This window comes from Fukomys damarensis, unplaced genomic scaffold (assembly GCF_012274545.1).
Source record: "Fukomys damarensis isolate Sample0158 unplaced genomic scaffold, DMR_v1.0_HiC HiC_scaffold_37, whole genome shotgun sequence".
In the NCBI taxonomy this organism is placed as follows: domain Eukaryota; kingdom Metazoa; phylum Chordata; class Mammalia; order Rodentia; family Bathyergidae; genus Fukomys; species Fukomys damarensis.
This window is the reverse complement of record NW_022900949.1, coordinates 4,960,923-4,973,168: the sequence shown is the minus strand read 5'-3', so window position 1 is coordinate 4,973,168 and position 12,246 is coordinate 4,960,923. Positions and strand designations below refer to the sequence as shown.

General features: G+C 38.4%; 1 protein-coding gene across 1 annotated transcript; it reads left to right on the top strand.

The window, feature by feature from the left end:
- Positions 1 to 22: 22 nt before the first annotated feature.
- On the top strand, positions 23 to 10,902 carry LOC104860176 (olfactory receptor 7E24). The gene is made up of 2 exons (XM_019207079.2): positions 23 to 831; positions 10,794 to 10,902. The coding sequence occupies exons 1-2, from the start codon at positions 23 to 25 to the stop codon at positions 10,900 to 10,902; spliced, it is 918 nt and encodes a 305-aa protein (XP_019062624.2).
- Positions 10,903 to 12,246: the final 1,344 nt, after the last annotated feature.

Below are 12,246 nucleotides of genomic sequence, written 5' to 3'. Positions count from 1 at the left end.
CCTCTTTGGACTGTTCCTGTCCATGTACATGGTCACAGTGCTCGGGAACCTGCTCATCATCCTGGCCGTCAGCTCTGACTCCCACCTCCACACCCCCATGTACTTCTTCCTCTCCAACCTGGCCATCGTTGACATTGGTTTCATCTCCACCACAGTCCCAAAGATGGTTGTAGACATCTCAGCTCACAGCAGAGTCATCTCCTATGTGGGCTGCCTGACACAGATGTCTCTTTTAACCTTTTTTGTAAGTATGGATGATGCGCTTCTGACAGTGATGGCCTATGACCGCTTTGTGGCCATCTGCCACCCCCTGCACTATGCAGCCATTATGAACCCTCACCGCTGTGTCTTCTTACTTTTGCTGTCAGTCTTTTTCAGCCTTTTCAATTCCCAGCTGCACAATTTAGTTGCCTTGCAATTCACCTGCTTCAAAGATGTGGAAATTATTAATGTATTCTGTTATCCTTCTCAAGTCTTTAGTCTTTCATGTTCTGATATTTTATTGAAAAACATGGTCACCTATTTTGTTGGAGCCATATTTGGCTTTATTCCCATGTTAGGGATCCTTTTCTCTTACTATAAAATTGTTTCCTCCATTCTCCAAATCCCTTCATCAGGTGGGAGGTACAAGGCCTTTTCTACCTGTAGTTCTCATGTGTTAGTTGTTTGCTTATTTTATGGAGCCAGCATTGGAGTGTACCTTGGTTCAGAAGTCTCACATTCTCCCAAGAATGTCATGGTGGCCTCACTGATGTGCACCGTGGTCACCCCGATGCTGAATCCCTTCATCTACAGCCTGAGGAACAGGGACATTGGCAGTGCCTTGTGGAGGTTGTGCAGTTGGCGAATGTAATCCCCGGATGTTTGGGGTTCATTGGGAATGTAGAAATGCAGCTCAACTGAACACATGCCCTGCTTGATTATATTATTCCCAAAGGTTGATGTATTCAATTTCATACAATGTTCATAGAAGAATTGTATCTTGATTGGAGAATGGTGAAATTTATGGTTTTAATATTAGTGCAAAATTCATTTGGGAAGTTGTAAAATTTTCTCTAGATGGCTAAATGATGGTTGCAAAAAAATAGCACAGGTTCCTGAGCACTGTGACCAGGTACATGGACAGGAACAGTCCAAATACTACAGGCTGAACATCTGGGTCCTCTGAGAAGCGCATGAGGTAGAACTCTGAGACATATGTGAGATTATATCTTTGCATGTTGCTTGAGCACCTTTAAATAAATTTCATCTAAAAAATGAAGCAAAAAATATCACACATAACTCTGCACCTGGTCTGAGGTCAGGTATTCATAAGCAAGGAATCCTCATCAGAAATTCAGTCTTCAGTAGCATTTTTCTCTTTTGATGAAGCCACTATGCAGAACTGAGTTTTGGGTGGTTCGTTTACTATCTCCTCTGCATACTCCTTCATTATGGATGCTCTACTGCACAGAATAAGGAGACCACGGAGAGAGAATTCAGAAGCCCTTGATAACACTAAACTGTGGAAAAATTTTTTTCCAAAAACTGTAAAGGGAAGTTAAGCTTTCCCCCTGAAGAAAATATTATTCTATTGAAATAAAATTGAAAAGCATGGAAATATTCCACATCTTATACTCATAACAAGCTACAAATTTCCTTCATTAGTTTCTCTACAAATACTACAATATATAGGCCTACATTATCTAAAAACTAAAGTCAATTCTCTTCAATCAGAACACTTTGTTTTGAGCCACTGTGCTAAAAATAATGAACTTTTAATATTTCTTTGTTTATTTCTGATTGCATCTTTTAAGTATGTAAGAGCTTCCCCAGTCCTTGTATATAAAATGTGTACTATGTGAATAAATTATTCAATATGGAACTTTTATCCTTGTCTTTATTGCATTCAAATTTATACATCACAGGTTCAGATACAAGCATATGATCTTTGGTCATAATTAGATTCGTGTACACTGCTTTTGTCAATAAAAATAAATGATGAAAAGCACCTTTGAATTTTTAAAAATTTTAACAGCTGTATGTAATCATACAATATCAGTCAAATATCTGTTACTTAAGATATCTTTTTCTTATCTCTGTAGTCTACCATAAGTTGACAAAATGCTTTGCTGTTGTTCTGATCATAAACTCTCTTGCATCCAGTTGACAACATTGGGAACAAAGAAACTCTAAAGGCTGGGTCTACCTCCCATTCTTTCTAATTTTTTTTTTATTGAGTTTTTTGGTTCCTTTTAGGTATACAGTACAGTTACATTCATCATTGGGATCTTGTACCTTTACATGACAGGTCTTGGTTCTCATTTTTTCCCCTTGTCCCTGCCCTCCCTTCACCCCTCCTCCCCTCCCCATCTACAAACACTTTATTTCCCTTTTTTCATTTTCTCATATTTTTTCTTTTCCCTTATTCCCTTTCCCCTACCCCTCCCACTTTCCCTACACCTTTAGCCCTTTTCTTCTTATTTCACGTCATTCTTCCTAATTTTAACCAAGAGATTTTCACATTGATCTCTCTTGAAATATGAGTTGCATGTTTCATATTTCAGCTATGTGATGGAAACTAAAACCCATAATTTCAAGGCCAATCTGTGATTCAATTAGGAAAAAGTCCAAAACAGTACCGGAGATAATGTAAGCACACTTTGAAATTCAGCTGCAATAGAAAGAGGTACTTGAAATCCTGTAAACATGCATTCTAATAATGTACTCCATCTGTAAAATGGGGATAACGATTACCTACCTTATGTCCACACTATAAGAAAATATTTTGAAAATAACTTGATTTGCACCATCGTTGACTCTAATTTAGGAATATTTTTATGTGGAAATACTGTCATATATCCAGATAATCTAGGCTTAGCTTAATATATTAACCAGAATATGCACATTTCAAAATTTTGAATCACTTCCCTAAAAGGGTTGAAAACCACTGTCCAGGGGTATTTGCTGGCATTTAGAAAATTCTCCTACTATCTATATAGATATCAACATGAAATATTTGACAATATTTACATTATTAATGTTCTTTAAATATCTGAAAAATTACCCCAAATTTGCATCTTTTCTCTCATTTCCCTTGCTCCCCTGTCCCCAAAGGAATCTGTCGTCCGCAATTCTATGGGTAGATTTTCTTGTCAATGTTTTCAGTCCCACACTGATTTATGAATCCACAAGCAATTTTCTTAAAAATTTACCTAAAAGCGTAAAAAAACTCATCTGAATGGTGTGTTTCAGAAATATACTCCCCCACAAATAGACTAGAAAATGTCCACAAGTAGCGGATTTAGTTCCTCTTCGACCAGTTCACAGCCCTACCAGAGCAGAGGGCGAGGGATCAAGGGTAGGAGAGCGAGGCCTCATTTACCTTGTAAATTAATTATTATGATAACATTTTGAAAATGCTTGCTCTTCTGTCCCTCTCTCATCTTAAAATAGTTATATATTATACTGCACGTATATCCTAATGTTCTGCTGTTGCTAGGAGGCAACCTAACAGAATTACTGTGTGCCTGTAACCAGACAAGACAATTGCTCCCTCTGATTTTTACATAAAACAACCTATTACAGGTTCCATTATAACGACAGAGGCTTCCTTTTTTTGTTTTGTTTTGTTGGTTTCTTGAGACAGGCTCTTACTATATAGCTGATACTGACCTGAAACTCACTATGTAGCCCAGGCTGGTCTTGAACTCACAGTGATCCTCCTGCCTCAGCCTCCCAAGGGCTGGGATTACAGGCATATGCCACCATGCCCAGCTACCATTTTTTAGCAAGCAATAGCAGTGTAAGCAAATATAACTCCAGGAAGATATATACAATGATATAAAACAAGACAAATGGAAGAAATTTTCAGTTCCTGGAAGGAAGGAAGCCCTCCAAACCAGCTCCTGATGTCATGGGTACTGTTTTCCTGTATATCCTGATCACCTTTATAATTCCTTTAGAGCTCTCAGGAAACCCTGCCGAAGGGCAATCTCTCTGCTGTTATGAGGGTGACATCAATGGAAGTAGAAACAAGACATATAGAAAGCACATTTGAAAGAATAATTCTTCCCAACTACACCCAAGATCATAAAATCTATGCTCCTTATAACTGATATGTTTCCTATTTGTACCCTCGTGAGACTATTGAAAATATCTTGTTCCTCCTCAGGATGAGGCAATAATAGCTGTAAGTATCCTTTTTCATGTCAATGAATTTTCTTTGCACTTACTGGGTGATGAAGTTTCTAGCTGGGTCATAGTCAAGGAGAGCGGATCCAAAGACCCTCTTACGTCTGCTGCCCAGTGAAGGTTCCGTCTCTGCCTTTGGGATTGCAATTTATACAGACACACACAGGAGCCTCCTAATACAGACGGCAGAGCTTGGGACACAGGCGCAGAACTGGACACAGGACGGGAGTCACTAAAGGACTGGAGGCTGATTATCAACCGCTCTGTGACCTTGGGATCTCAGCACACAGAGGAAACTCATAATTAGCCAAATTGGTCCACGCCATCCCAGTCTCTAAGGTCTTCCTAACACTAACGGAAGAAACAGGGTTTGACACCCACTCAGATAAAGCTACTTTGCCCTAATCACTTCTGTCATTTATAAACAATGTGAAAAATGCAGACTTGCCTTTATTTTACTTTTGAAGTAAAAAGCTCATAGCACAATTAATACACTTTTCACGAAACATACTCGATCAGTGTACACTTCAGTACCTTTAATATTGTTACAGGTCACTCTACATCATATGTCTTCAGGAACATTTTTTTTGTTTTTTTTTCAGCTTTAATTGAGTTTATTGGTACATTTTAGGGATACAGTACAGTTACATTCATTGTTGGGATCTTGTACCTCTACATGACAAGTCTTGATTCTCAATTTTTCCCCTTACCCCTGCCCTCCCTTCATCTCCCCCCCTTTTTTTTTTTTGGTTTTTTGAGACAGGGTCTCACTATGTAGTTGAGACTGACCTGGAACTCACTATATAGCCCAGGCTAGCCTCGAACTCACAGCGATCCTCCTGCCTCAGCCTCCCCAGTGCTGGGATTACAGGCATACGCCACCACACCCAGCCAGAAACATTTTCTTTTGCAAGCTGAAAATTTATGCTCAACTTTAGAGTTCCCTCTTCATCTTCCCAGCATCACCCTATGAAATTAAGTACATTAAGCTATCATTGTAAAACATCAAAAATTTTGGATGTCCTGAGGTTCTGCTCTGGTCTCCCCAGAGTACTTTTCTTTACTTGGTTGCTCAGTCTATGAAAGGATTCAGCAAAGGTGTTGGCATAGTACATGATTTTGTAGCTGTCACATTTCTGGTGGAATTTAAATTGAATTGACATATACTCTAATGCCTGTCCACAAAACAAGCAAACAACTGACATTTGGGGCTCAAACATAGAGAAGATATGACATTTTCTCTATCAGATGATGCAACAATTTTTAATATGAGAAAACCACCCATAAGTTTAAGTGACAAGAGAATATAGCAGAGTTGATAGATCACTTTGGTACTGAGAAATTTGTCCAAGTAGATATTAAGGAGGAGGGCAGGGTACATAACAAATTAGGAACCACTGAAGTAGGTAAGATTTAGGGTAATAAAATTATGCTTAGAGAAGTGTAAAAGACAAGCAAAATTAAAAATCAACACTGGGACTCCACAAAGGCAGTGGTTCTTAATGGCTGACACACTCAATGTGCTGCAGAGGTCCACGAACTGGTCCAGGGCACCACAGTCAGGACGGTGACACGCACACATCCAAAAATGAGAAACGGTGCTCATGTTAAGCAGATCACTTAGGAGGTGACTCTGCTCTGGGGCCGGAAGTTCACAGTTATCTGTGGACCCAGGGTGGAAACAAAACAGACTTAGTCATTTTTAACTGCAGTTTATCCATTGTCCTTGCTTGGTGTTTTCATTTCATCTTAGCCTCGTTGGTTTCATGGTTTCGTCTAGAATATTCTTGAGTGTTTCCTGGAGTGCAGGTTTTGCAGTCGTACATCTCTTCAGCTTATCTTTTCCATGAAAGGTCCTTATTTCTGAGTTAAAGGAAGCTTTTTGGATGTTATTCTGGGCTGGAAGCTGATTGCCCTCAGTGGCTGAAATGTTTCACTTCAAGGTCTTCTGGCCTCTAAGGTTCGTGTTGAGAAGCGTGCTGTAATTCTAAAGGGTTCACCTTTATCTAATTTTGGGGGGTTTTTCTTTTTAAGAATTTTGACTTTGCGCTTTTTGTTGGCTATGTGACAGTACCATAAGGACACCTCTTGGTAAGATTCTTTTTTCAAAATATTTGTTCTGATGTTTCACTTCCTTATACATTGAACTCTTTTCCTGTACTTGGGAAATTTTCTCCTACAGTTTCTGTAAATATATTAGTAACTCTATGTATATGCTCTTCGAGCTTTTTTGTAACTCCAGTTATATTAAACTAGTCATTTTAGTGTCATCCAGAAGCTTCTAGGTAGTTTTTTCTTGTTCCCTCATTTTTATGGCCTCTCTGAGTACCTCATAATTCACCATTTTGTCTTCTATTCCAGACACACTGTCTGCACATTGTCTTTTTCTACATTTAAGAATTCTATAGATTTTTATTTCAAGTATTTCTCTCTGATATAACCTCAATGATTTATGTATTTTGTGAAGTTATCTTCAATGTTTTAGTCTGTTTTGATCAGCTGTTCCAATTTTTTTCTTATTTTTGCAATATCCCATTTAGACATTTAAATTTTTAATAAAGTTTACTAGTATAATTTAGATATACATAATATTCACATCCATCATATGAAAACTGCACCTGTGTGTCATATATCTTAAGTTTTATTTTTCTCCATTTCTTTTGACTATTCCCTCTTTATTTACAAAGCATTTGTTTCTATTTTATCTTTCTTTTCTCACTTGTTTTTCTCTTCCAACCTTTTGCTCTCTCTCTTCTTAGTGCCCCCTATTTTAAATGTTTTTCCTATTTCATATTATCCATTATATATTTTAATCCTTTTTCACACTTATGGTTTCTTACATGAGAGAAACAATATGATACTTATACATTCATGTTCAACATATTTCACTTAAGAGTATGATCTCTCAGTCAAACTGTTTAGCTATAAATGTCTCAAATATCTCTTTTCTTCCCATTGAGTTTATTGGTACATTTTAGGTATATGCTACAGTTACATTCATTACTGGGATCTTGTACCGTTGCATGACAGGACTTGGTTCTCATTTTTTTCCCCTTGTCCCTGCCCTCCATTCACCACCTCCTACCATTCCCATTTACAAACACTTTATTTCCATTTTTTTCATTTTTTTCTTTCCCTTATTCCCTTTCCCCTACCCCTCCCACTTTCCCTACAACTTTAGCCCCTTTCTTCCTGTTTCACATTGTCAATTATACCACTAGGATTTTACGTAGCATTATAGTTTTTCACACCAGAGAAAGTATTTGGTATTTATACATGTGTGACTTATTTATTTCACTTAGTAGTATATCTTCAAAATGTATCCATTTTCCTATGAATGACTCTAGATTCTCATTCTTTATGGGTGAATAGTATTCCATTTTATAGAAAAACCACATCTTCTTTATCCAGTTTCCAATGGATGGGCAAATGGGCTGTTTCCAATTTTTAGCTATTACAAACTGTGCCGCTATAAACATGGGTACACATACTTCTCTGTGATATGATTGCCAACATTTGTTATTATTTCATTTCTTGATAGCAGCCATTCTCTGTAGGGTGAGGTGAAACCTCGTGTTGTTTTCATCTGCATCTCTTGAATGAGCAGTGGTGTGGAACCTTTTTTCATATATTTATTTAGTGCTCTTACTTCTTTTTCTGAGAAATGTCTGTTCATTTCAGATGCCCATTTTTGAATCGGGTCTTTATATTTGGGGGGATGATTGTTCTTTATATATTCTAGATAATAGTCCTTTGTCTGAGGAGCAGCTGGTAAAAAATATTTTCCCACATTGTAGGTTGTCTTTTAGTTCTGTTGATGGTTTCTTTTTCAGTGCAGAAGCTTTTTAATAAGATGAGTTCCCAGTTGTTGATTCTTTCTGTTAGTTCCCGTGCTACAGAGGATTTGTTCATAAAGTCTTTTCCTATGTCAATGTCTTCAAGGGTTCTGCCTAACTTATCTTCCAGCAAGTTTAGTGTTTCTTTTAAAATATTTAGATCTTTAATCTGGTTGGATTTTAGTTTAGTGCCTGGTGAAAGATAAGGGTCTAGTTTTAATCTTTGGCAGATGGAAATCTAGTTTTTCCAACACCATTTATTAAAGAGATTATCTTGCCTCCAGTGAGGATGGTCAGCTCCTTTGTCAAAGATGAGGTAGCTCAATATATCTGCAGTTGTTTCTTTATGTTACAGTCTGTTCCACTGATCCTCAGGTCTGTTTCCTTGCCAGACCATGCTGTTTTTATCACAGTGGCTTTGTAGTATAGTTTCAAATTGGGAATTATTATACCTGCTGCCATGCGTCTGTTGCCTAGGATGGCTTTTGCTATTCTCGGTCTCTTATGGTTTGAAATGAATTTTTGGATTCTTTTTTCTAGTTCTGTGAAATATAGTTTTGGAATTTCAATTGGCATTTATTCAATTTGTGTAGCACTTTTTTTTTGTTTGTTTGTTTTTTGGTACCGGGGATCAAACTCGGTTCCTTGCGCTTGCGAGGCAGGCCACCGAACTGCGGAGCTAAATCCCTGGCCCTTATGTAGCACTTTCGAGAACATGGCCATTTTCACTATGTTGATTCTTCTTACCCAGGAGCAGGGGATGTCTTTTCATTTTCTTATGTCCGCTTCGATCTCTTTTTTCAGAGATCGAAAATTTTTTCAGTGTGGAGGTCTTTTGCTTCTTTCAATAGATTGATATTCTAGATACTTCATTTTTTGGATATTATTGTGAAAAGAATTGCTCCCCTAATTTCTTTCTCAGTGAGTGTGTTATTTGTGTACAAGAAGGCTATTTATTTTGGGGTGTTGGCCCCGTGTCCAGCTACTCTGCTAAAAGAGTCAGTTACATCTAGAAGTCTTTTGTTGGAGTTTTTTTGGTCTTCAATGTGGAGTATCATATCAACAACAAATAATAACAGTTTAACTCCTTCCTTTTCTGTCTTTGTTGCTTTAATTTCTTTCTCTTGTCTAATTGTTGTGGCTAATGTCTACAGAACTATATTGAAGAAGAGTGGTGATAGTGGGCATCCTTGTCTTGTTCCTGATTTTTTTTTGTTTTGTTTTTGGTTCCGGGGATCAAACTCGGGTCCTTGCGCTTGCTAGGCAGGTCACCGAACCACTGAGCTGGATCCCTGGCCCTTGTTCCTGATTTTAGTGTGAAGGTTTTCAGTTTTTGGCCATTTAATATGATGTTGTCTGTTGGTTTTTCATAGATAGCCTTTATTAAGTTGAGATATAGACCATCTATTCCAATTTTTTGCAGGGTTTTTATCATGAATGGTGTTGAATTTTGTCAAATGCTTTTCCTGCACCCAGATACTTTATTTTAGTATTAGTGTGGTTTGGGTTGCTCCTACAGTCTATGTGGTCCACATTTCTTTTTCTCAATTAGGAGGTCTCACCTGGGAGACACTCTTTGAAAGAAGGATTCATAGAGATAGTCATAATTAGCAATGCTGATTGGTGGTTAGAAGAGTCAGCTAACCCCTTGTATGTGCAAAGATAGTGATTTCACCCATGATGTTTGCCCTATTTTAGGAAGATCTTGCCAAAGGATACACATGCAGGTTAGATTTGTTGTTATGTCAATCATCTCACATTTGTCAAATAATACTGTATAGCAGAGGGAGCACAAAAGAAATGTTACATCAATGTACCATTTAACTTCTTTATTCAGTCTTATTGTGTATTGAACACATAATTTATAGTGGAAAGCTAAAGTGTTTGTAGCTAAGTGAGTTTAAATAGTAGTAACTTGCAGGATGAAATTATTTTTCATCAAATCCCACTGAAGAATCCAATATCTAAATTCAGCTCTATTATATGCTTTGGGTAAAGTACGTATCTGAAATAATAATAATGACAGCTATCACTTATTAATTCACCTACTATCTACAAAATAATAGCAGCAGTAATTAGCCCATTTATAATAAGGTGGAGTCATATCAGTAGAAATTATTCAGTCATAGAACAAAAATTATTTGATGGCCAGGGATTTAGCTCAATGGCCCCGCACCAGCCTCACAAACTCAAGGCCCTGAGTTGTACTCCTGTTACCTCAAAAAGTATATGTTTGAAAGCTAATAAGGGAAAAACGTATGAGAATTGAAAAAATGGAAATGAGATGTTTGTTAAGGGGGAGGGGAGGAGGACTGAAGGGAGGGCAGGGTCAGGGGGAAAAAATCAGAACCAAGACCTGTCATGTAAAGGTAGAAGATCCCAATAATGAATGTAACTGTACTGTATACCTAGAATGTACCAAAAACTCAATGAGGAAAAAAATATATATGTTTGAGTTGTGAATCCATGTTTCAACATTGGTATATAAATATCAGACTTTAAAATTATAGGAACTATCAAGAAAACTATCAACTAAAAGCATAATAACAAAGAAGAAACTAGCTGATGTCCACAAATTCAAAAAGGGGAAGTGATTGGTTATGAAAAAAAGATATTTCTGGAGCTATAAATATGTAAAAGTGAAATAAACCCAATTGCCTATGGGAATCGCTGTACAGAGCAGGACTTAGGAGGTGTGAGGGACACCAGTTCAAGTGGGATCATATGAAGTGATAGCTGCTGGAATTTTAGGTATATGTTTCTGAACTTTTGCTTGTTTCTCAGGAGCCAAACCGTTGACATGGAAGCAATGGACCACATAGGAGCATCACAGTTCATCCTGGCCGTCATCTCTGACTCCATCCACACCCCCATGTACTTCTTCCTGTCCTAGCTGTCCTTTGTGGACATCCGTTCCGCCTCTACCACAGTCCCCAAGATGCTGGTGAATTTCCAGGCACAGAGCAAAGACATCTCCTACATGGTGTGCCTGGATCAGGTGTATTTTTTATGCCTTTTACTGGGATGGATGATTTATTTACTCACTGTGGTGGCCTATGACCACTTTGTGGCCGTCGGTCTACCACTAACCTACATGGTTATCACAAACTCTTGGTAGTAGTCTTCTGGTTCTGATGGCTTGGCTTCTTATTGTCTGGGTATCCCTGATTCACATTCTACCTATCAAGCCACTTAACTTCCATGTAGGCGCTGAAATCCCACCTTTTTCTGTCACTTAGCTCAGGTTCTCAAGGTGGCCAGCTCTGATACCCTCATCAATAACATTGGCTTGCTTGTAGCAGCAGCCCAGGTCTGTGTGTTTCTTGTGACTGGGATCCTCTTCTCTTATTCTCAGATCATCTCTTCCTTAACAAGACTGTGCTCCTCTAGCAGGTATAAAGCATTTTCCACTTCTGGGTTTCATCTGTGTGTGGTCTCCTTGTTCTGTGGAACAGTTCGTCAGCTGTACCTCAGCTGTTCCGGGGCCCATTCTTCTGAGCAGCCATGATCGCCTCTGTGCTGTACACCGTGGTGACCCCCACGCTGAACCCCTTCATCTACAGCCTGAGGAACAAGGATGTGAAGGAGGCCCTGGGAAGTCTCCTCAGCAGAGCAATCACTTGCCTCTCATGGACCGTGGGGCTCAGAACAAAAGGGAACTTGTGGTCCCTTAGGCAAACTCTGTGAATTTAAATATGCTGGCTCTTTTCACCCTGAAAATTATATTTCTTCCTTCATTCTATACACGTTGTTATTATTTTGTTGTATGTGTGTGTATTTGTTTGTCCTTAACCACTTTTCAGTCATTGCTTATTACTGTTTCTACTGTTCAGGAAGGAAACTTTGACCAAGAGTTTTGTGTCCCCCATGACAAACAAGTACATAAATTTCAGTCTTCTTAGCTGATAACATGCACAACTGTAACACTCCATCTCATGGTTCAAACTTTCCTGTACATTTCCATGATGGAGAACAATGTTTCCAATATTTCTTCCTCATCTATTATTTTCTGAGTTAGGCTGCATCTCTACTGTGCTATGTCTAAACAGATCCCCAGGCACAAAGTGTCCTGAGGACTAGAAAAAGCCATAGGAGAGCCTAGAGATTTGATGTGGGCAATGTTAAGTATGGTTTCATATTTTCGCTGACCACGAAGGAAGAGACACAGTAATGGTATCCACTGGGTGGGAACAAAAAAAATTTAAAACCTGGAAGAGCTGGCTGATTATGGGCTATC